This window comes from Lissotriton vulgaris, unplaced genomic scaffold (genome assembly GCF_964263255.1).
Source record: "Lissotriton vulgaris unplaced genomic scaffold, aLisVul1.2 SCAFFOLD_1038, whole genome shotgun sequence".
Classification (NCBI taxonomy): Eukaryota; Metazoa; Chordata; class Amphibia; order Caudata; family Salamandridae; genus Lissotriton; species Lissotriton vulgaris.
Window position 1 is genome coordinate 734,892 of NW_028244376.1, and position 24,279 is coordinate 759,170.

The following is a 24,279-nucleotide window of genomic DNA, read 5'->3' on the forward strand; positions in this document are numbered from 1 at the left end:
GCTGGGAGGCGGGAGCGGGGTGGAGCTACGGGCTGAGAAGCACAACAAACAACAAAATGGCTGCACCAGTTCGAAAGCGAAACTGGGCGAGACTGGGGCACAATCAGAGGCACAATCGAGCAGAAATACTTGAAAATAAAACAATGATAACAGGACAATGCGCAGATTGAAATAAGCAGCGCTACATATGCAAATTGCACAAAGCAGGCAGCGGCAGCAATGCGGGGGTGAAATAGCGCAATGAGAGGCAGCAGAGCGAGCGGAGCGCAGATGCGGTGGTCAGAGTCAGCTGGCAGGCGCTACGATACCGCAAATCTGTTTCAGAGCGCTTAGGTATCTCAGATCACCAAGCCTTGGGAGCGTGGGGGAGCGGCCTCCTCTGAGCGAGTCATGAGAGTCACAGCGCGGGGATGGAGGTGCTGGTGAGCAAGTATCTGTGGGAGGGAGGGTCAGCTGGGAGGCGGGAGCGGGGTGGAGCTACGGGCTGAGAAGCACAACAAACAACAAAATGGCTGCACCAGTTCGAAAGTGAAACTGGGCGAGACTGGGGCACAATCAGAGGCACAATCGAGCAGAAATACTTGAAAATAAAACAATGATAACAGGACAATGCGCAGATTGAAATAAGCAGCGCTACATATGCAAATTGCACAAAGCAGGCAGCGGCAGCAATGCGGGGGTGAAATAGCGCAATGAGAGGCAGCAGAGCGAGCGGAGCGCAGATGCAGTGGTCAGAGTCAGCTGGCAGGTGCTACGATACCGCAAATGTGTTTCAGAGCGCTCAGGTATCTCAGATCACCAAGCCTTGGGAGCGTGGGGGAGCGGCCTCTTCTGGCCTGACATTGCGAGCACTCAGTAAAGGATTTTGGACTCCCAAATGAATGACGCAATATATATATTAGTTGCAATGTTCAGCATATGTGGGTCAAATAACTATACCATTTGGGGCTGTACAGTGTATTATATGTTTTGTTCAGTGGTCGAAGTGGGAAAAAAAAAGTAGGGGAACTGTGGGTGGAGAATCAGGGGGCGGGAATAACCGAAGATTGAATCAGTGGGCGGAGTCAGGGGTGTGGCTAGAAATAGCAAAACATACCAATTTTTAGTACGTTTAGCATTTCACTGACCAGTTACAGCTTATAACGTTATTTAATTAAAACAATGGATAAACATGTTTATTTGAGGTTTAATTCAGGAAAAAGCAAACACTCATAGGGAATACAGGTTTATGTAAAGCGTGTGAAATATAAGCAGGAACAACATGTTACCTTAATGCTTTTACTCTCATTGATCAGAAATCCATGATTATTTTTTGTATCAAACATTGAGGTCATGAATACAGGGCTCCTCCTGTACACATGTGTTAAGCAGGGCTCAGAAGAGAAAGGGACTCTTCAGGAGAATCTAGACTCATGGAAACCCACAAAGGCTCCTTCATATTCATGTCAGCCAGCTAGCTGCTCAATCATAAGATAGCAAAAAGAACAACTGGTGGACAGAATGCAGAACAATATCATACATTCACCCCAGTACAGAGATCTAGGCCTAAATCCATTGTTTCTTTGCTCATCATGCCATTCCAGTTTAGAGCCAGCCATATGCAAATCAGCCTTGATCCTGCACCCAATGGGAACAGCCCAGCCCCAACTGCCAGGCCAGGTCCTCCCTGGACTGGAAACAAGCATCCTAGGACCGGTTTCGGTCTTTCAGCCTTCATCAGCCAGGATAGCTTGATTCCAGTGGCATGGAGAGCACGGGACTCATGTCTGAGCATACCTGTCCCATTCGGGGTGACAAATGCAAAAAGAACAATTGATGGACAGAATGCAGAACAATGTCATACGTTCACCTCAGTACAGAGATCTAGGCCTAAATCCATTGTTTTTTGCTCACCATGCCATTCCAGTTTGGACCCAGCCATATGCAAATCAGTCTTGATCCTGCACCCAATGTGAACAGTCCAGCCCAAACTGCCAGGCCATATGTATTCAAGTGTCCTTTCATTCGGGAAGTGAACACAACGCAGTACCCACTGAACTATGCACATAACATATTGCTCTTTGATATGCATGGTACATGTTCTTTGCAGCAGGCATATTACCCCTCTGCGCTACCTTAGATGAGTAAAACAGCCACTAGACAAAACATGCTCCCATCTCTCTCCAGCAGGTACATTGATCACCAAAGTTATCTTGGCACTTGTATTGTTGACCGAAACCTGCTGAATGTTCAAAGAACTTTGCAGTGTTTTTAAAACTCCTGCACTTGTACAAAACCGGTCCCCCATACTAAACTGGCCCCCTACCCTTTTAGTCGCCCTGGGAAATGCCTGCTCCTGCCCGTCCACTGATCCTGTCCAGTCAGTACTCCTACTCATGCTCGATCAACACTCCTGCTTCATCAATTCCCCTGCCCCCTCCCTTCTCCTGCCCCCTCCCTTCTCCTGGCCTGTCAATTCTCCTGGCCCGTCACTTCTCCTGCCCCGTTCACTGCTCCTGCCCCGTCACCTCTCCTGCCCAGTTACCTCTCCTGCCCAGTCACCTCTCCTTTCCTGTTGCCTCTCCTGCCCCGTCACTGCTCCTAGCCCGTCACTTTTCCTGCCTCGTCACATTTCCTACCCCGTCACTTTTCCTGCCCCGTCACCGCTCCTGTCCGTTCACTGCTCCTGCCCGTTCACTGCTCCTGTCCGGTCAGCACACCTGCCCGATCACCGCTCTAACCCCATCACTTCTCCTGTCCCATCACTTCTCTTGCCCCGTTCACTGCTCTTATCCGTTCACTGCCCTTATCCGTTCACTGCTCCTGCCGGTTACCGCTCCTGCCCATGCCTAATAACCGCTCCTGCCCCTTCACTTCTCCTGCCCCATCAGTTCTCCTGCCCCGTCACCTCTCCTTTCCTGTCACCTCTCCTGTCCCGTCACTGCTCCTGACACGTCAACTCTCCTGCCCCGTCAACTCTCCTGCCCCGTCACTTCTCCTGCCCGTCACTTCTCCTGCCCGTTACTTCTCCTGCCCGGTCACCTCTCCTGCCCTAGTACCTCTCCTTTCCTGTCGTCTCTTCTGTCCGGTCACTTCTCCTACCCAGTTCACTCTGTGTACAACATTGACAAATTACACAAGGTGTGAAGTTCCCCACAGCACTCTGTTTGGGGAAAGCTCCTCTGTAATCACCAACTCCTGTGTCACTGACACTTGATATGCTAAAGGCAGAGGGCGGCGCATTGTCATTCGAAAGGGGATAATCAGTCTCAATGGAATGACAATGGGCCTGCCCTCAGTCTGTGCGAGCTCATGGAGGGGCTGCTGCAGCCTTGAGAGTTGTGCAAATGCAACTTGGATATTTTTTCAAACATTGTTTTTCCTGGAAAAATTAACCATTAACCATTATGAAATATACATGCCTAAATCAGAATGACAATGGGCCTGCCCTCGGCCTGTGCGAGCTCAGGGAGGGGCTGCTGCAGCCTCTGGAATTCAACAGAGAAGTGCGAGCAGCCCCTGGAAGCTGAATGAAAAAAGTTAATGTTTTAAGTAGGACTATTCTTGCCGTCCCGGGAAGCTTTTTTTGAAAGTAAGAAGTAGGGGAACGGACTGAAATAATTTTTAGAAGTAGGGGCACGCCGTGCCCTTCCGTCCCCGCCCACTTCTACCACTGGTTTTGTTTCTATTCATGTATTTAAATGTGAGTACTGCGTCGCCTGCAGTATTCTATCCAAGTTTTCACACTTGAATATATTCTATGCTGATACATGCTGAATAATGCAACTAATGTATATAAATATATATATATATTGTGTCATTCATTTGGGAGTCCAGAATCTTTTATTGAGTGGTCTCAATGTCAGACATCCTACAGCTGCCTGACATTGAGAGATGAGAATACTTTTCAAAGCTTCCTTTAAATAGTGAAATAAATGCTGAGGCACTTCCTTTGAAGAGACTTCTAAAAACTTTTATATAACTTTGAGGAAGAAAAGGGCAAACTGTGGCGGTCGGCAACAACAAACAAGGTCACGCCACAACTGGCACAAACTAAGTTCTGGCTCCTCCACAGAGCATACTGGACCCCGGCAAGACTCCACAAAGTAGGCATAAAGGACACGAGTATCTGCTGGAACTGTGATAAAGAGGAAGGGACCCTGGAACACCTAACCTTCGAATGCCACAAAGTCAAGAAGTTCTGGGCAAAAGTAAACAACTTTAACAACGACATCACCAACAAGAATATAAAGCTAACCTTCGTGAGCCTTGCCACAGGCTTCATGACAGACTACCTGGACAGCAAAGAGGAGAGAGACCTGGTAGACATCCTACTAACGGCAGCACTAAAAATCATCCTAACAAACTGGAAGAACACAGCCAAAGCAAACTTCAAAACATGGATAAACTGGGTCACTTTCCTCAGAGGCGCAGACAACATCACCAGCAAGTTCACAAAGGAGCACAATGCCAAAGATGGAATGTGGGAGCTCCTCGACACATACCTGGAGTCACGAAGGACTTAACGACAGACCCCCCCCCCCTCTTTCTCTTTCTTTCTCTCTTCTTTCTGCATTATAATGTACTGTATGTAACTTCTGATATGAAACGTATATTTTAATAAAAACATTTGAAATAAAAAAAAAGTAACTTTGAGGTGGAAAATTCTGCTCTTTATGCTGTTCCGGGCTTCTCAGAACCAGATAATTTAAGAATTCTACATTAAAGCATTTTACCCTTGCAATAAAAATATCAAATTTCACAAGTAAGCAGGATTGGTATAAAGTATGTACATTTATATCATTCATAGTGTTTTGCCCAATCTAGATTCTTGATATTTGCAATTTAAAATGTTTCGTTTTTTTCAGTAGAAGTGCCCCGTCTGCTTACATTTCACACAAAAATGTACTGCATTTCTAATAAAACAGAAACATACATGTAAAAAATGGGGCGACATTTCTATCAAGGCAAATGTACTATTTCCTAATATGAAATATTCCTTAAACTCTAGGGGGCAGATTTACAAGCCCATTGCGACACTTTTACACCGCCGTTGCATCACTTTTGTGACGCAGCGGCGGCGTAAGCAATGCGCAACTATGCAACATATTTGCAACGTGACCCATCTAGTGAGATGTGTCACGTTGTAAAGCCCTGCGCTACATTATACCTGCGACAGGTATATTGTATGCAGGATGGGTGTTCCGTCGCAAGGAGGCCCCGTAAAAGTGATGCAGTGAAATATACAAGATTTCACTGAGTCACTTTCACGTCCCCGCTGCGCCAAAACCTTACGCCTGCTTGTAGCAGGCGTAAGGAGTGACTAAGCACAGCAAGTATAGGGCGCCCCGAGCAGTGCTGGAGTTGCGTCACGCTTGCAATACAACTCCAGCACTGCGTCACCTTTACGGCATCAGATGCGTCACACATCTGTCTATTCTTGAACTATGGTGCGCCGCATTGTAAATGCGGCACATCCATGGTGGCGCAATGGGTTTCTGCCGTGATGCAAAATAACTGGCGCATCCCTGCTGATATGCAGGGATGTACCAGTTATTGTAAATCTGCCCCTGGGTATGTGAAGGAAGGGAGCCAGAGATTCCCTTTCTAGGCAACTGGTAAATTACATGGCAAATCTCTCTCTCTCTCTCTCTCTTTATGTTGTACGTGTGTGCAGGAGGGTCTGCACACATTGACACTCATAAAAAGCACGGGGTTCTGTACTGAGGAAGATACGTGCCATTTTTAGCATTCACTTGTGATGCCTCAGAGACCATATTTCTCGTTTCTCGTGCATTTTCAAATTGCTTGGCTTCTAGAGTAGTTGACAATAGTGCAAGAAAGAGGGTCATGAAAGGCTGTCGGTCTCCCAGTGTAGGCTTGACAGTGCGTCTAATATTTTAACAGAGAGAAATTGAGAAAAAAATAAGGGGCAGATTTATGTTAACTGGCGCATCCCCAGGGATGAGCCAGTTAACGTGCGCCACAGTGCGCCACTGCTCCGCCACCCATGGTGCGCCGCATTTACAATGCGGCGCACCATGGGGCAAAAACGGCACAGATGCGTGATGCATCTGTGCCGTTAAGTGGCGCATTGCTGGAGTTGCGTCGCAAGCGCGACGCAGCTCCAGCAAGGCTCGGGGGTGCCCCATCTCTGCAATGCTGCGTCAAGACCTACGCCTGCTTCAAGCAGGCGCAGGCTTTTGACGCAGCATTGGCCAGAAAGTGACTGAGTGAAATCTTATAGATTTCACTCAGCCACTTTTAGGAGGCGTTCCTGCACAGGAACGCCCCCCCCCCCCCCTGCGCAGGAACGCTTCCTTATGGCGCAGGGCTTTCCAACGTGACGCATCTCCTAGATGCGTCATGTTGTAAATAGGGCGCATTGTTTGCACCGCCGTTGCGTCACATTAAGTGACGCAATTGCGGCGCAAGGAGGCGCAAGGGCATCATAAATCTGCCCTTAAGTCTTTTTGGCTGGAAAGTATTGTTTTTCTTTCAGTTGAAATGTACCCCGAATACCTTGAACACGCCATTTATGTCACAAATCTGAGGTTTAAATTCCTAATAATTATAAAAAGCGAAATGCAGAAAAAAAAAGATTTCCATCGTAATGCAAAAGGAAGAGCACATTGGGACTTGTTCAGCCATTAAGTTGAAAGGGAAGTGGCGGCGTCCTCCTTTAAGCCGCAGTCGCTGCGTGCACGTGGCTTGCCCCTGCTTGTTTGCTGCGACAGAGCGGCCCTTCCGCATACTTGTACTCGCTCGGAGCTACGGGCTACCTCAAAGCACACGCTGAAATCGGGTTTGATGATTGATAGAAGTGAATTTCAATTTGGAGTGACCTAAAACGCAAGTAACATATTGTTCAGGTGCAAATACCTCCAACCCGGATACACAGCACACCCTTAAAGGCACAGTGCATGGCGTCTACCAGTTTAATATGAGGAGAGAGAGAGAGAGAGAGAGCGAGAGACAAAGAGCGAGCGAGAGAGAGAGAGAGAGAGGAGAGAGAGAGAGAGAGAGAGAATTACTAAAAGCACAAACACCAGGGGCCTAATAAGGATGGTGCCTGTAGTGGTATTTGATATTCACACACAAAAATGACATCCCGGATTTGGATTACATTAGATGAGATTAAAAAAAACGCCTCTTTCGAGTTTTTGCAGCACCAAAACCCGAAATGTCCTGATATACTTGTTCTTTTTATCCCAATAAAATCTGTCAGGTTTTACCTCATGCCAAAAAGTCCGCATAACTCATAATTCTGTCCCCTGAACAAACAGGGGTTTGCGCAGGGGCCAGATTTAACCGGGCCAGTCAAAATCAGGCCTTTAACAGTTTAAATATAAGCAGAGGACCAAATTATTTGGCTGAGGTGACTAAATTATGCCGCAGGAAAAGCCAAATTATACAGCATTATGCGGCACATTTTGGGCAGTCCAGCTATACTTTTTTGTCATTTTTGGCATATTAACACTATCTGGGCAAAGGTTTTCAAGTCATTAATATCTATAAGACCAAAATGCAGTAATCAGTGAAAAGGTGACCTGCCACTGCACGGCAAACGGCCTACCTCTGTGCAGCAACAGGTGTGGCAGCATTTTTAGTAACTTTTGACCCTTTTGTGCTAAAAGAATGTTTAGGATTATGTGGCGAGTGCAGCAGATTCATAATCATGTGGATAACGCTTCGAAATAGAATCGCATAATTCTAGGGGCCATGAACATACAAAATCTCAAAGTTTCTTTGGCTCAAGGAATGCTATGTTTCTCAATTCTACAAGCAGAAAAAATGTTAAAACCAATAAAATGCCAATTATACAAACAAAAACGTTAGAATTTGCTAAAAAGTAGGGCACTGATGTATCAAGACCTTGTAACAGTGCAAACCGGTTCTTAGCTGAGTAATCCCCTTTACACTTTCTTGGCTTCGAGAAGGCAGTATACAGTCATAGTGAGGCACTGTTCTGTACCAGACAACTTCTTGATTGATATGGAGAGTATTAAACTCACCCTTTAGGACAACTGCTCAAACCCATAACTAAGTTCAAATAGATGCTGTCGGAAAACTCTGCTGTGTCCTCCATGGGGTATGAATACCAGGCCCAATGCTGCCCTCAGCACATCACGGTGTAGATGTAATGTCAATGGTGAACCACACAAGGCTATTTATTGCACCCCGCAGAAGGTTCCAACACATGGGACAGCATCAAAAAACAAAGCCCCTGCAGATTTGGTGCTTTGTGCAGCACCAATGCACAGTCTGGCTGGACTTTCCATTATTATCTTTTTTATCTTTTTTATTTATTCATTTATTATTTCATTTATTTTATAGATAAACACTGCTTTTTTCAGGACACCATGAATATATTTAGCAAGGTACCGGCAGTGGTTATATTAAGGTTACAATATGTTATTTATTTGTTCGGGCATGGTTGGCACAAGAACACGTTTCAATGTGGTTCAAGCCAACGATCTGGAAACAGGGTCTTTCGCTGTGAGGAAATGCAAAGAGTGCGTTCATCTGTATGTGGGCGTGGCCGATTTATCATCACACAGTGTGAGTTAGGCCATCTAGCTTCCTCATTGGTTGTTGTTGTTACTGGGAATCTAGGATCTGAATCAAAAGTTTAGCTGAACAACTCCATTTTAGTTCATGAGGAGAAGGACGGTGCACCAGAATGAAGTCAAGAAGCTTCAAGTATATCCCAAAATTGGTAAAAGAATAGAGGATATATTTGGATCTACTTCAAGCTTCTTGGCTTCATTCTGGTGCACTGTCCTTCTCCTCATGAACTTGTTTATCTGGTCCCCAGTGGAGTGAAAGTGCGGCGAGCTCCGGACGTGCTTGCACAGACAAATAACTTATTTGTTTACTTTGAAACTGAGGTGCTGAACCATGGTCAGCCGCATTGTATTTCTTTAACTGCAACTCCATTTTAGTCATTGCCTGAAAAGGTTCCATGTCCTCTTCTGCCTGTCAGAAGGTGCTCCTCCGCTTGAAAAGAACTGTGCTCTAACATTTGACTTCTGTCCAAGTTGTGGAAAAGTTTAATTGCTGGAAGAAGGTTTAAATCATCAAAAGACTAGCAGTGGTCAAAGTTTTTTTTTTTTAGTTTTCCTTCAAACCTGCTTCATTACCTAATGTCGGAATATCTACCCTATCTAATCTATCTACCCTTCCAACATAGTACATAGCCTTACAATTACTCTTCTGATTTGTCTGGGCTTTTGTCCTTTTCTGTTTCCAATGATGTTGGATCCCATCTTTTCATCTATTCGGCCATATTAGTAATGACACTGTAGATGTTACAAAATTTGCTTGGGGAACCTCTGCTAGATTTAGTGTCTCTAAACATTGATATAACATTTTTTTTGTTCATATTTCTTCAATTTACGAACTGATTAGTTTGCATCATCCTTCAAAAGTATGATGCTTGTGTCCTCATTGAGAGTCTTTTACAAGCACCAATAATAGAGAAAATTGTGACCCACACCATATCCTGATGATGGTCCTCAAGGTATGCTACAATGGGACTGAAACATCGACTGTACTACTGAAAAGGCTTATCAAGTGAACACAGGGCTTTTATGTTTCTCGTTGTAAAGGACTATAAGGAACCTTTTTGCTGTCTCTTGTTCTGGTGGTTGTATTGTAATACATCTGATATGCATAGGATATGTAGGTGACATCTCGTGCTTGTTATGGCATGTCTCTAAGTAATGCTATAATAAATACTATCCTACCCCATGTCTTATACTGCTTATATGATGGAATAGGTACGATTTAGTCACTTCATGGATAAGGTGTCCATTAAAAAAGTATATTTTCCTTTTTCATTCAAAGAAGTTGACATTTGAGCCCTGTAAGAATGATGTTGCCAAAAAGGCAATCTCTTTTTGTTTGTTGTATAAAAGGTACAAAATTAACTACATTTGGAAAGCTATTATCCCTAGCTCCTTTCCAAAAAATAGTGATGGGCAGCAGAGGAAAAATGTGAGGCCCCCGCAAACCCACACCAGAATTAGGCAACTAGTCATTCTTAGGATAAGGAAGCCTTCCAACCATGGCAGTATGGGGCAACCAGTCATTATTAGAATTCATGCATCCCCCATGTAGGTATGAGACAAAAAGTCATTCTTAGGAGAAGGCATCTCCCCCTCCCCCATTTCAGAATGGGGCAAGCAGTCATACTTAGGAATATGTATCTACCTGTCACCGCCCATGTCACTATGGGACAAACTGTCATGCTTAGGAGAAAGCATTTTATTGGATGAAAGTGTTTTGGTTCCAAGTGACAATTTCTGTTGCACTGGGTGGGTAAAGATCTTCTTATAATAGAGTGATAATATGATATATTTCACCCTTATTTAGTTAGCTAAGTTGCTTTCTGTTATTTCTAAAGGCATAGCCTGAAAAGTTGAATGATGCTCAACAGAAAGAGCCCCACTTACTATGGTTTGAAGCAGTTGTGATGGGACTGTCCAATCCGGAACTATGTGTTGCCCGTATTCAACCTTCTCACCCTCCTTCTGTGAGCCTATTCTTGTGAAATTACTCTGCAATCCAGCCGCAGTCCGTGCAGGTAACAGCGGTGAGGCGGTGGGGCCGTACAAGAGGGGATTCCGAGGGACAATGCAGAGGGGTAATTAAATAAACAATGTATTTTCCCTCAGCATCGTCCCTCGGAATACCCCCTTACATGGCCCCACGCCTCACCGATGTTACCTGCACGGACCATGGCTGCTGCAGTGCTATAAATTTAGAAGCAGATTGACAAAGCAATGTACTTGAAGTAGAACTACAGGTGTACTCTTTAATATACTCTTTCATGCCTTTGTGAATCAGTTCAAAATGTCCAACACTCTACTGGTAAAAGTGCAAAGAGGGTGCATTCCTTTCTATCTGTACTAGCCGAATCCGAATATTTCCTGAATATTCGCTGAATATTTATTGTCAGAAGTTTTCAGGGCCAATTGAAAAAACATGTAGGAGTATGTAAAATAGCACTACAGGGGCCGTATTACCAAACACACCCCATGGTTCGCAACAGGCATGTGCGCCTGCTTTGTGCGCCCCTGGGGCACTTTGGTATTACAGAAGGGGCGGCAGACGCTTGTGCGGCGTCTTCTATAATTCTGAAAGCACTGGCACACATGTAATGTATGGATTAACAAGCATTTACAATGCAATGGTCTCGGCAATATTATAGGTAGAGCTATTGGAATTGCTCATTATTTTTTTAATCTTTTTTGTATCCCTAAATAAATGGCATTGTCATTTGTATTGGCATTAGCTTTGTATTTTGCATATGTGATACCTATTGCATTAGCAGAGAGAGAGAGTGAGGTAGTGAGATAAAGAGAGCGAGTGAGGTATTGAATTAGATAGAGAGTGAGGTAGTGAGAGAGAGTGAGTTAGATAGAGAGTGAGGTAGTAAAGAGTGAGGTAGTGAGGGAGAGGGATGTTGTGAGGTAGTGAGATATAAGCATAGAGTGATGTTGTGATGTAGTGAGATAGAGAAAGAGGTAGTGAAAGAGAGTGAAAGTGAGTTAGTGAGATAGAAAGAGTGAGGTAGTGAGATAGAGAGTGATTGAGGTAGTGAGTTAGAGAAAGAGAGTGACGTTGTGAGGTTGTGAGCTAGAGAGTGAGGTAGTGAGAGAGTGAGGTAGTGATGTTTTGAGAGAGAGAAGTTGTGAGATAGTGGGATAGAGTGGAATAGTGAGGTAGAGAGTTATGTAGTGAGAGATAGGTAGATAGAGAGTGAGGTAGTGAGAGACAGAGAAAGTGAGGTAGTGAAAGATTGAGGTAGAGGGATGTTCTGAGGTAGTGAGATAGAAACAGTGAGTGAGTTTGTGAGGTAGTGAGATAGAGAGAGAGTGAGGTAGTGAAAGAGTGAAAGTGACTTAGTGAGATAGAAAGAGATAGAGTGAGGTAGTGAGAGAGAGTGAGGCGGGGATGGAAGCAAGAGAGCCCTTTCCACAAATTAGGCCGCTTTAGAACACCCTCTCTCCTCCTCCCTTCGAGGGCTTTATTGTCATGGAGATGCCTTATTCTAGCTGTAACACCCAGCACTACCTCAGATATAACAGGAACACAGACAATATAAATTATGCACAACCCTCCTGGACGCAGGCTGGCGAGCAATTCTTGGAAATCGAAAAACCAAAACCCTTTTAAAATGGCATAAAATATTAAGTGGTAAGTGCTATCAAGCCAACAATTTAAACAATGCCACAAAAGGCAAAACATGAACAGAAAAAAACACACATAGAACAGCGGCCTCTTATCGGTGTTATTTATGGGCGTGGTATAGCCATATTTTTTTTCTGCCAGTCACCTTCTAAAAAGAAAATAGTGTTCACTAGCTTCTCTTATGTCAATTCTAACATCTCTTCCTAGTTACGCTGAAAGCAGTGTGCTCAGACTTGCACTACCAACACTGTGGGCCTGATGCAGGACCTGTCAGCATGTGAAGTGCCTTCCTTCATAAAGAGACATAGCACGGAAGTGTACTATTGGGAGGGTGGCGTCTGCTGTGCAACCATTCCTAGAGCACAGCCCACAAATGCCAGGATTATTAGCGCTGGCAACTGACTCAGGATATAAGAATACTACCATATAGAGAGGGCACAAAATACCCAAGAGTAAACAGTGACTTGGTACACGTTTGTTAGTGTTAATTTTCTTATAGAAGCACAGCATATGACTTATGCCAAAGGGCGATTGCATTTCCAGGTTGGATGTTTAGTGCACCCACTTGGAGTTAAATATAATTTGACGCACACACGTGCATGAATGGTGTAGATTTACACACACCCCCACACACGTTTCAAGAACTTTTCAACGTTTCAAGAACTGCTATGAGTGTGTGAGACTGGCTGATAGAGGAAAGGGGGAGATAGTGAGAGGGGGAGAGTAGAAACAGTGTGGACAAAGAACTACAAGAAGTGTGTGAGACTGTGGATGATAGAGGAAAGGGGCGAGAGACAGTGAAAGAGGGATAGTGGAAACAGTGTGGACAAAGAATTGCAAGGAGTGTGTGAGACTGTGGATGATAGAGGAAAGGGGCGAGAGACAGTGAGAGGGGGAGAGACGAAACAGTGTGGACAAAGAACTGCAATGAGTGTGTGAGACTGTGGATGATAGAGGAAAGGGGCGAGAGACAGTGAAAGAGGGAGAGGAGAAATAGTGTGGACAAAGAACTGCAATGAGTGTGTGAGACTGTGGATGATAGAGGAAAGGGGGAGAGGGACCGTGAGAGGGGGAGAGGAGAAACAGTGTGGACAAAGAACTGCAATGAGTGTGTGAGACTGTAGACGATAGAGGAAAGGGGCGAGAGACAGTGAAAGGGGGTGAGATGAAACAGTGTGGACAAAGAACTGCAATGAGTGTGTGAGACTGTGGATGATAGAGGAAAGGGGCGAGAGACAGTGAAAGAGGGAGAGGAGAAACAGTGTGGACAAAGAACTACAAGGAGTGTGTGAGACTGTGGAAGACAGATAAAGGGACCGGTAGACAGTGGGAGAGGGGACAAATCGTGGAGCGAGAACTGCAAGGGATGTGTGAGACTGTGGAAGATAGAGGAAAGTAGCAGAGTGACAGTGGAAGAGGGAGATGGCAAACTGTACGGGAAAGAAGTGCAAGGGATGTGTAAGACTGTGGAAAATAGAGGAAAGGCAGAGCGAGGGAGAGGAGAATCAGTGTGAGGAAGGAACTGCAAGGGATGTGTAAGATTGTGGAAGAGAGAAGAAGGGTGGGAGAGACAGCGTGAAAGGGAGATAGAAATAAGTCTGGTAAGAGAGCCATGATAAAAACACACATGAGAGACTTTGGAAGTGAGGGAAAGGGGCTGGGAGACAATGGAAGAGGGGGGAGAGAAACCGTATGAGAAAATAACTTCGTGGGATTTGTGAGACGTTGGAAGATTGAGAAAAGAGTGGCTAGACAATAATAGAGAGAAAAGAGAAACTGTGGGAAAGGAACTGCGAAGTGTGTGTGAGACTTTTGGCAGATAGAAGAAAGGGGGAGACAATATGAAACAGAGAAGCGACACAGTGTGGGAAAAGAATTGCAAGAGATGTGCAAGACTGTGGAAGATAGAGGAAAGGTAGAGGGAGAGGGAGAAGAGAAACAGTGTGGGGAAGGAACTGTGAAGGGTGTGTGAGACTTTGGTACTTGAAAGGTAGGAGAAACAAGGAGGAAGAGAGACAAAATGATGGGTGAGAGGACCAAATAAAACGATGCTAATTACTGTGTGGAAGGGGGAGAAGGAGGAAATCAGGGCAAGGCGAAGAAAAATAGGGCGAGGAAATAGCCCTGCCAATGGCTTGTGGGAGTAAAAAACAGATGGCCGCAGAAACAATGAGAGAAGAAGAGTGGAAGCTCCGTGGGAAACAACTCTGACAATGATGTGTGAGACCAGAAGAGAAGTGCGGAGAGACATAAGGAGAAGGAGAGGGAAAGAAAGTGCTTATAAATGGAACTCTGAAAGTGGTGCGTTAGACCCTAGAAGGAAAAGAACGGTTGGGGAGACAAGGAGAGAAGGGGAAACGAAGGGTGGGAAACGATCTCTGCGAGCCATGTGTGAGACAGCGGAAGAGAGGGGAGAGAAAGACGAGAAAGCTGAGAATGAGAGGAGCATAACAGAGGGCGGGAAAAAAGAATTCTGTGAGCCCTGTGTGAGACCGTGGCAGAGAAGGAAAGGGGGGAGGTGAACCGTGTGCGAAACAATGGAAGAGGAAAGAAAATGGAAAAGTGAGAGTAAAATGATTGGGGCATAATATAGGGTGGGTTAAACTGTGAGCCGTGTGTGAGATTGTGGAATAGAAAGAAAGGGAGGCGAGTCACTCGTGAGACAATGGAAGAGAGAAAATATGGAATAGTGGAAACGGAATGACAGTGGTATAATACTAGAGTGGGGAAAAAATAACACTGTGAGAGTGTGTGTGAGACCATGGAACAAAGAGAAAAGGGAGGTGAGCAATGTGAGACAGTGGAAGCGAAGGAAAGAAATGTCAGCCATGTGTGAGACAGTGGAAGAGAAGGGAAATTAACTGTGTGTGAAAGTGGAAGAGAGAGAAAAGAAGAGAGTGAGAAGGGAGCGGAGAGGGCGGGAAAAGAATTCTGCGAGCCGTGTGTGAGACCAAGGAAGAGAAAGGAAACGTGGGGAAAGAAAACCAAGAATGAGATGGAAATGGAAGCGGAGAAACAGAGGGTGGGGACGAAACTCTGGCAATGGTGTGTGATACCAGAGGTGAGTAGGGGGGGTGACAATGAGCGAGGTGCAGGAGACTTGAGAGGGGAAACAGGTTGCGAATAGGGCTATGCCAATGTACTCTCGATAGTGCGTGTGAGGCTGTGGAAGAGAGACCTATAAATATAGAGTGAATAAGTGAGAGTAGGAGGGTGCCGAAATATCAACCGAGTTGAAGTGGCCCTTATGCGAGCCAAGGATGTGTGTGAGATGGGCGAGAAACGGTTGGAAGGAAATGGAGAGGTGTGTGTAAAAGGACTCGGAGTTGGAAAATAACTGTGTGCGCGTGAGTGAACTCTGCCAGGCACGCGAGAGTGAAGGGGGGGAGAGGAGAGGAACACAGAGCGCGAGAGAGCCTCTAGACAGGACGAGACAGCGAACTAATGTGTAAATGGGGGGAAAATGTCCGAGATGGGTGAAAAAGTGCGCCAAAAATGCACTTTGCTAAGGATAGCCTTAGGGGCGTGGGCGCAGGGAGACATCAGGAGAGCAGCGCCGTGCAGGAGTGCAAAGCGACTCCTACGGGCATTAGGAGAGGGGGCGGGGGCGCAGTAGGTGCGTGCGTGGCTCGAAGGGTAGAGGGGAGGCGAGGACCAGTTGTGCAGATGCTTGAGTGTGTTGGACCAGCGCGTGGTGCCAGCCACAGATGGCAGTAACGACTGCAGGAGGGCAGCGGGCGATGGTGAGAAGTAGTAAACGAGAGGTAGTGGTGGAATCAGATGAGAGAGGGCTAGAGAGCAGCGAGAGAGAGCAAAGAAGGCAGAGAGTGAGGAACAGACAGGTAGGTACAGAGGGGCGCGGGCGAAGTTCAAAGGCTGGGGTGAGATACGTGCGGGATGGCAGAGGGAGAGAAAGCAAGAAGTGAAGAGAGCACAGAGGGGGAACGAGGAAATTAAAGACAGAGGGGTGAAAGGTGGAGGCATGCATAGAAGTTTAATTGAAAGAAATTGTTTTAAAGGCTAATGCTGCAGGGAGAGCGGGGCAACGAGGCAGTGACCTGCAAATCCTGCTAACATGAGAGCTGTGGACTATAAAAGAACGACTTTAAGAAAGGAGAGCAAATAGTACAGGGGGGAGGGAAAACGATGGGGAGAGGAGGAGGGGTCAGAGAGGGTGGTGGAGGAAGAGCAGAGCAGCGGGCGGAGGGAGGGGGGAGAACGGGACAGAGGAGAGCTGCGGGCGGAGGGAGGGGGGAGAACGGGACAGAGGAGAGCTGCGGGCGGAGGGAGGGGGGAGAACGGGACAGAGGAGAGCTGCGGGGGGGGGACAACGGGATGGTGACGATAACAAATCGGACGGGACAAACGAGCGCACAGGACACTGACAGCGGGACGGGGTGGGGAAACATACACGGACAGCGGGCGGGAAACATACACGGACAGCGGGGCGAGAAACATACACGGGCAGGGGGAAGAAGGCAAGAAGACAGCAGAAGGCAGGGGGAAGAACGCAAGGGGACAGCGAGGAACGGCTCACCTTCACTGCGAAGGAAACAAAATGGCTGCCTCGAGCTTCAGGGATTTTTCGGATTTGGGGGCGTGTTCGGTGGGCGTGGCTAAAAAGTGGAAAGAAGCACACCGAACACACCTCCAAATCCGAAAAGGACGGAGCCTATTTGGAGTGACGGCTCTCTCCTGCAATGGCTGGCCTCCGTTTAGGAAGCCAGCCAATCGGTGAGAGCCAAAATTAGAGGCGGGATGAAGAGCCCCTCTAAGTAAGATAAGATCTCGCTACTTCCGGTTCTGACGAACCGGATAGTACCGAGACCTAAAAAAAAGGAAACTTTTCAGTTAAATTCAGTCGGCATTATTAAAGGAAGAGCTATTGGCATTGATCATGACATTTTTTTTTCATGTTTTTTTAAAAACATAAATAAATGGTATTGTCATTTACAATGGCAATAGGTGAGCATTAGAGAGTAGTAGAGATTATTCGTGGGCACGGAGCCACCCACACACACACACAAAGCCACAACAGTGTGCCCACTGATTCCTCAGGGGCGGAACGCTAAAAGTTTCAAACAAAATCCTTTTCGCCCCTGCCCACCCTTGAGAGTTATTACCCTGCAAGTAACAAGCACCAGTGTATTGAATAATTGCAGTCTCATGTGAACATTTAACAGTCTGCGTGAAAGGCAAAAGAAAAAAAAAGTCCACTACTGGTTATTGCAGCAGGAGCAATGTTAAAACTGTGAGGGGGTGCAACCACATCAAGTATGAACTGCAAACACAAACCCTCAACAACCACGAGCATGAAGGTGGCTGGAAAACGTAGCACAAGCTCAACTGCAGTCACTGACTATTTATTCAGTGACAGCCTTGTAGTGCTTCAGAGTCCTGTCAGCAAGCGAGGGAGGACAGGGGTCCATCCCGTCACAAGCAGTAGCTCACTAGGAGGTATACCGTCTTTTAACCAGAACTACTGCCAACTAAAGAGTAGGGAAGCTTCTACCCACCCCATAAAGAATAATAAAAACAGTTACTTAATAATACTCTCCTGGGTACTACTTTGACAGACGCCTGCTGTAATTTATGGAGAACAGATGCACTTCACTTTATTCACGCGGTCAAACTACCATCACAGGGCAAATTATAGCAAGCTAGAAGGCATGATTGCCGCAAATTAAACAGCAGAACAGCAACTACAGGGGATGGCTTCACTGTAAAAAGATGCCTTTAGCCAGCAAACACTGATCCTACCAGTCTCGGAAGACGCAGCAACGTGGAGATGGACCCTGCAACAGCCGAGAACGCCAAGGAGGGAGGAGAGCTGGGAGGAGCAGGGATCACGGTCACCTGCCGCTCCACGGCCAACAGATGCTTCCACTGACAGGAAGAGGCCACGCCCATCACGCGCAGCATCCTAGATGAACTGGGACAGGCAAGAAAGATTGGCAGTCTGTAGTAGAACCGTAGCCTGACATCCTGTGTAAAGCATGTGACACTGGTAGCATGTTTGCTTCTTGTGTACACGGACTTTCGAACGCAAAGTCTTCCCACATTTTACAACGTACCGTTTGGGCAGTTTTTGTCGTGTCACCATGTTACAACTTCCAGTTATCTGTGCTTCTAAATATTACGGCCAGGTTTCCTTTCTACTTTGTCACTCCTTCCAATGTCAGGTTATTGCACCCTTACAACAGCCACTCTGTTTGCTAACGAGCATTATTAATGCCATTATGCCTGGGTTTAATTTGATAACTCTTATAAACACGGTTCAGTGGGTTGCATGCACCGTCGCTGTTTATCACATTAAAGCCTGCCTTATTGATTTTGCCGGCACCGAGGTAAAACAACAAACAGGGCTCAAAGGTACTTCATAAGCTAAAGAGCCTAAATAAGAACATTGACAACAAAAATAAAATTACGGTAGATGAATGCGCCTATAATTGGGTCATCTACCAGAATGTTTAAAAAAAACATTAAGCGTATTTTATATTTTAAGTGCCTGCTCAATGTAATACAGTGAGGTTAGTCCTGTTTACTAATTTGAATCGTTATGCCACTCCATTAATTTAACAAACATGGACGATGCAGTCCTAAATGGTAAGTGAGACGAGTGCCTTTGCTGGAGGGTGGCGCGAGTTGTCTGAGCACAGAGAATGACAGCCGAATGCCTGTCAGCTTGAAACAGTGCCTGGGCTCCCGTTGGAAATGTAAGCGACCGATTTCTTTTTTTTTCCCGGCATCTTTTTATGCCAGGGCTGATCTGATGTCAGCACTCAAAGTGCTCTCTCCTGGCCTGCGGTGTGCTGTCACGCCATCCAGATTGGCAGCATAAAACAAAACACACAAAGCTGGCTGCCAGTCAGGTGACGCGGCAGGACCCGCAGTGCGCCGATGCTCGCGAGCCATATTTAAAAGTCTTTAGAAAGCCCGCGCAGCTCCTTTTCACCTCATCCGGCACTATCAGGCGGGGTTTCCTCTTCTGCCTGTCTGTCTCTTGTCTGACAGTGATTGTCTTTCTCGCGTGTACCTGTCATGAATGGGGAACACGTGTGGCACATTACTGCCTGAGGCACCGTCATTCACAGCGCTGACATCAGATGCCGGCTGTGGCAGGTGTGACAGGGAGTTTAGCAAATAGTGTATTGTCTCTGATTTAATGAGCCCCGCCTCAAATCCCCGCCAGCAACAACCTTTTATTTCACAAAGACCGGCTCTATCAAAAGAGCGTTCCTCCATCCTGTTCCTCCTGCCCTTCCGTGTTCGGCGTCCGCATGGCTTGTTAGGCGCAATTCTTTCACATAAATGTAAGTTAAAGAACATAGGTTCATTCAGTACATATTCCATTATTTTCAAGGAGCGCCAATTAACACTGACGCTGTAAAGCTTAGGAGAGCCAATGGCGGACACAAGCTAGGCACGGCCTGGCTCCGACTCTAGGGCTCGGCTCTGAAAGGGGCCGGGGACGGACGCGCAGAGGGTCCCTTTGTGCCGGGCCACGCTACGCTGTGTGTCACGATGCCAGGGAGGGAACCCGGACAGAGGTATGACTCGGTCTGCGGGCGGAGGGAGGGAACACAGACAGAGGAGAGCTGCGGGTGGAGGGAGGGAACCCGGACAGAGGAGAGCTGCGGGCGGAGGGAGGGGGGGGGAGCCGGAAAGAGGAGAGCTGCGGAGGGAGGGAGGGAAGGAGGGGGGGTAAGCGGGACGGAGGAGAGCTGCAGGCAGGAGGACAGCGAGACAAAATGGCGCGAGGCTCACCTTCATTGAATGGCGGCCTGCAAGCTCCGTCTTTTTTCAGATTTGGGGGTGTGTTCGGTGGGCGTGGCTAAAAAGTGGGAAGAAGCACACCGAACACACCTCCAAATCTGAAAAGGACGGAACCTATTCGGAGTGACGTCTCTCTCCTGCAATGGCTGGCCTCCATTTAGGAAGCCAGCCAATCGGTGAGAGCCAAAATTAGAGGCGGGATGAAGAGCCCCTCTAAGTAAGATAAGATCTCGCTACTTCCGGTTCTGACGAACCGGATAGTACCGAGACCTAAAAAGGATGTGTTGGGCCTGGCAAAGCTGTTATTTTGCCAAGTAGAATTGGGAGACCTGAAACAAGTTTAAAACTTCTATTAAAGAGAGTGACACAATGACTGCTACGGGTACACTAGTAGCATGTAATTTACTTGCAGAACCATTTTACTAGGGACGCACAAATAAATTCAATGTGCAATTAGGTGTAACCCAATTTTACAATGTTTTAGGGAGTGTGCACAAGCACTTTTGCACTGGTTAGCAGTGGAAAAGTACTGAGGGGCAGATTTACAAGCCTCTTGCGCCACTTTTGCGTCTTTTTTAACATGGGAAAAATTACGCAAAAGTGGCGCAAGGGGCTTGTAAATCTGCCCCTGACAGTCCTAAGGCCATTAAAATCGAATTCGGAAAACTAGGAGGGGCAATATGTTTTGGGGGGTGACCTTGCAGAAAGTTCCGGGTCCAACAAATATGAATTGGCACAGACACAGCACAGATCTTGTGCATTAGCAATTTCAATGGATTCAAATTGCATCCACGTACACTGCATGGTTGAACATACTAGTCATGACACTGAGTTAGCATTGGCAGTGTGCCTAGAATACAGTCTCCACCGCTCTATGAACTGAACATTTTTCAGATGCCAGGGCTCAGCATCCTGATTGAAATTGTGTGCAGATTTCAAACTGCCCCCAGAGACCCAGCACCACCACTAATGCCTTCTTCCTTCCTGTCTTTCCATGTTTTAATCAGCATGCCTCCTGTTGCAAGCAGGGCATCGGATTCTAAGAAAGATCAGACTCGTGACACAATTATGTCATATCTGTATCACGTAGATTCATCTTTAAGCCTTTGAGTGATGTTTCCAGAGTTTATTAGAAGCTGTCCACTGTTTTCTTGAAAGAAGTGATACTTACTTTTTTGTACGAGACAGGTCCATGATCATGTATTAGAGTTTTCTGGTCTGGATAAAGCTCTATGTTGAGTATCTTTTTAAAAATGTTTGTGTAGCTCACTTGTTCAAAGTGGGCGTAAAATGTCTATGATTGTTAAATGCTATTAACTCATCGGTCTTTCACTTACACCATTTTGACAGTAACATTTTAGTGTGGTGTATGTGTTACTCAGCTAGACGCAGGAACATCGTCCACTTATGCAGACTTAGAAGGGTACTCTTAGCTCTTCGGCCCATAAGCATAGTTGCCCTGCAAGCTCTGTCTGCTTAGATAGTTGTTCTTAGAGTTTTGTCACTGAAACAATATTTAGTCAAATAAAACAGGTTTAGAACTAGGCTATTTGCCAGCATGAAATATGGAGAAAAAAAGTTGCTGCTCAGTGTTTCCAAGTGTTTTGGGCATTTGTCATCCGCAGAACCCCCTGTTGAAACACTGCCCTCCCTAGCAGATGATTTTGATCGCACTTCCTAGTATGCAGTTAGAGGGGCTTCTTTGTTGTGTGCTCTTGTTGTGGCCTTTGTGGTTTTTAGGCTTCTCAGATGTCAGTGTGCTTGCTAGTATAGAAGCAGGAATCCCCTGGTTTAATCATATCTTTATACAAACAGAAGGCTGGCTAGGGTAACACTGGCTGCTGAAGCAGTTCTCTGATGTCCCCTCCAAGGGTGACAAGGCGTAAGTAGTTTGTGTTTCTGCTCTGAATTTATGTAATTATACATATGTAGAGAAGTGTTGGTTTGCTTATGTTTATTGTGCTGAGGAAGACAGTTAGGGGATGATTCGCAAAGTGATTTACTTGTTTAAAATTGACTTAGACGCCCAAATAACTTCTTTTATAAGTGAATGTGTAAGTGGATTTGCATAACAAAGTTTAAATCTCTTTCCCTGGGAGGGAAGTGAGTATTCCAGGTCAAATCAGGAAACCGTTGGGAGTTGTCAAAGCTCTGGTAATTACACAATTTGGGGGCTTGCCAACTCTTCTTTGACACTGACCTGGGAGTGTTTGGAGTAGATAACAAAACCAGGAACTGCTGCACTCCAGGGGTAGTCGGGTATATCCCAGGAATTCAAATTTCATATGGTTAGGGTGCTGAAGATGTTCACCTCCTGTTCCTAGAGGTGCAAAAGAATTAAGCAATAGAAAAACCTTTCACCGTGAAAGGTTAATCTAGAGCACTCCTTTGGCGATGCGAATCGCTGTATTAAAAAAATGGTAGAAAAAGCCAGTTGACTTTTCTAAGATGATCCCATGTTTATTCAATCTTAGACATGAATCATATTACGGCATATGAAAAGTATTCCATCAGGAAATTCATTCAAGTAGGGAACATCAATGAAATCTTCAGTAATTTATTAACATAAAGGAAGCACGTTGGAAATGTCTCCCCGATGCATTTCGAGCCGTAGCTCTTCTTCAGGGGGAATTATCTCCACGCGGTAAGAACAAGGTCACACGGGTGTATCGAGGTTCGAAGAACGCCATGGTGGCGAAACCAACATGGCTGGCCCTTACTGTGGGCCGCATGTGCCAGCCGCGTTGGTTTTGCCATTTCCTAATGGAATACTTTTCATATGCCGTAATATGATTCATGCCTAAGATTGAATAAACATGGGATCATCTTAGAAAAGTCAACTGGCTTTTTCTACCATTTTTAAAATACAGCGATTTGCATCGCCAAAGCAGTGCTCTAGATTAACCTTTCATGGTGAAAGGTTTTTCTGTTGCTAGTGTTTGGAGTAGACCCATTTCCAGGGTAGAATGTGATTTGATGGGACGCGAAAGGGAAAACCTTTATAGGGGACACAGTGCGATATCTTTTTTTCCACCAAAAAAGATATTTTACCTATAGTTAAAAAAATGAAGAAATAGGAAGTGAGTTTCCTCCTTTTTCTCATGCGAAATCCTACATATGTTTATTTTCTCTTGAGAAAAATTAATTGTCCAAAATGTTCTGGGATAACTCCTGGAAAGGTGCGTTAATACATGTGGGAATTCCAAAAATTCAGAATGACACAACAGATCACCGAATACAAAGGGCTGCCTGAAAGCCTCTAAAAATATATCCTGCATGTAATTTTCAAAAAATTAAAAGGTCCTGGCTTACTCCAGACCTAAAAAACGTTTGGGGATAGAGCATGAGTAGCAAGTCGCTTATTTTGATTGATTTGCACCACTTGAGGGTCCAGTACATTTTTAGGTTGAGCTTACTACGCAGTGCATGTGCTGAATGTTGTGAAACATATTGTGTGCTTACCAAGAGCACCTGGAGCTCACCCATTGTTTACCATTGGTTGGGAGCATTGCAAATCTACTTGTCTCCTTCCGCAGCTCACTTTGAGGAAACAATTTTTTTCTTTTGTCTTAAGCACTCCACGAGAGTCCATGTGTTATTTAGCTGTATCCTTAGTATGCTTCTTATTTGCTCCATGGTGCTCTTCCGCCTGTTGCTTCTCTTCCCCACCCCGCCCACCGTGTTGCTTTCCTTCCCCTGCATTGATTAAACCTAACATCACCCCGACCTCACCGCGGGCCTCCACTTTGCTCACCTTCTATTATGCATCAATACAAAAAATCACTTGCATCATTTTGCAGGTGTGCCCGCATGGTACGCGCACCCACAAAAGGAGGCAACTGCTGCATCACAGCGCCTGTTTTTAAACTTAATTTCCTTAAGCCATGCTGCACATCATTGGGGATGCTGTACATAATGGCTAAAAAACATTGGCAAAGCCAATAGGTCCCAAAGGCGTGACTGGCATTGCCAATGCTTGTTGTCTATGATGTATTTTATGATGGAAAAAAGGTCTGCAAAAGATATTGTGTCATATGGCATGGCTAAAAAGCATGCAAGCTCAATAATTCTATTTGTTTCAGGAGCTGCGGTCAGAAGTGGAGATGGAAGTGTTAGGAGACACAGACGGACTCAATCTAGACTTTACTGCAATCTGTCACAACAACACTGTTCTGCCCCACCAAAAAAAGTGTTCCCACATCAAAGTCGGAGACACAGTAAGTACATTGTGAGCTAACATCCAAATTTTAATTTCTTAACTGTCAGAAGGATTTTAAAATATATAGAACGAAACTGGACACAGATTTGCTAAAAATCTGATGCAAC

General features: G+C 45.7%; 1 protein-coding gene across 2 annotated transcripts in view; it reads left to right on the forward strand.

Annotated features, from left to right (window-relative positions):
• ITGB6 (integrin subunit beta 6) overlaps window positions 1-24,279 on the forward strand; it is a 181,966-nt gene that overhangs the window by 135,121 nt on the left and 22,566 nt on the right. For both annotated transcript variants that reach the window (XM_086948806.1, XM_086948805.1), the window contains exon 10: window positions 24,036-24,170. In XM_086948806.1, the coding sequence (XP_086804932.1) occupies window positions 24,036-24,170 (135 nt within the window). The remainder of the gene's footprint in view (window positions 1-24,035; window positions 24,171-24,279) is intronic.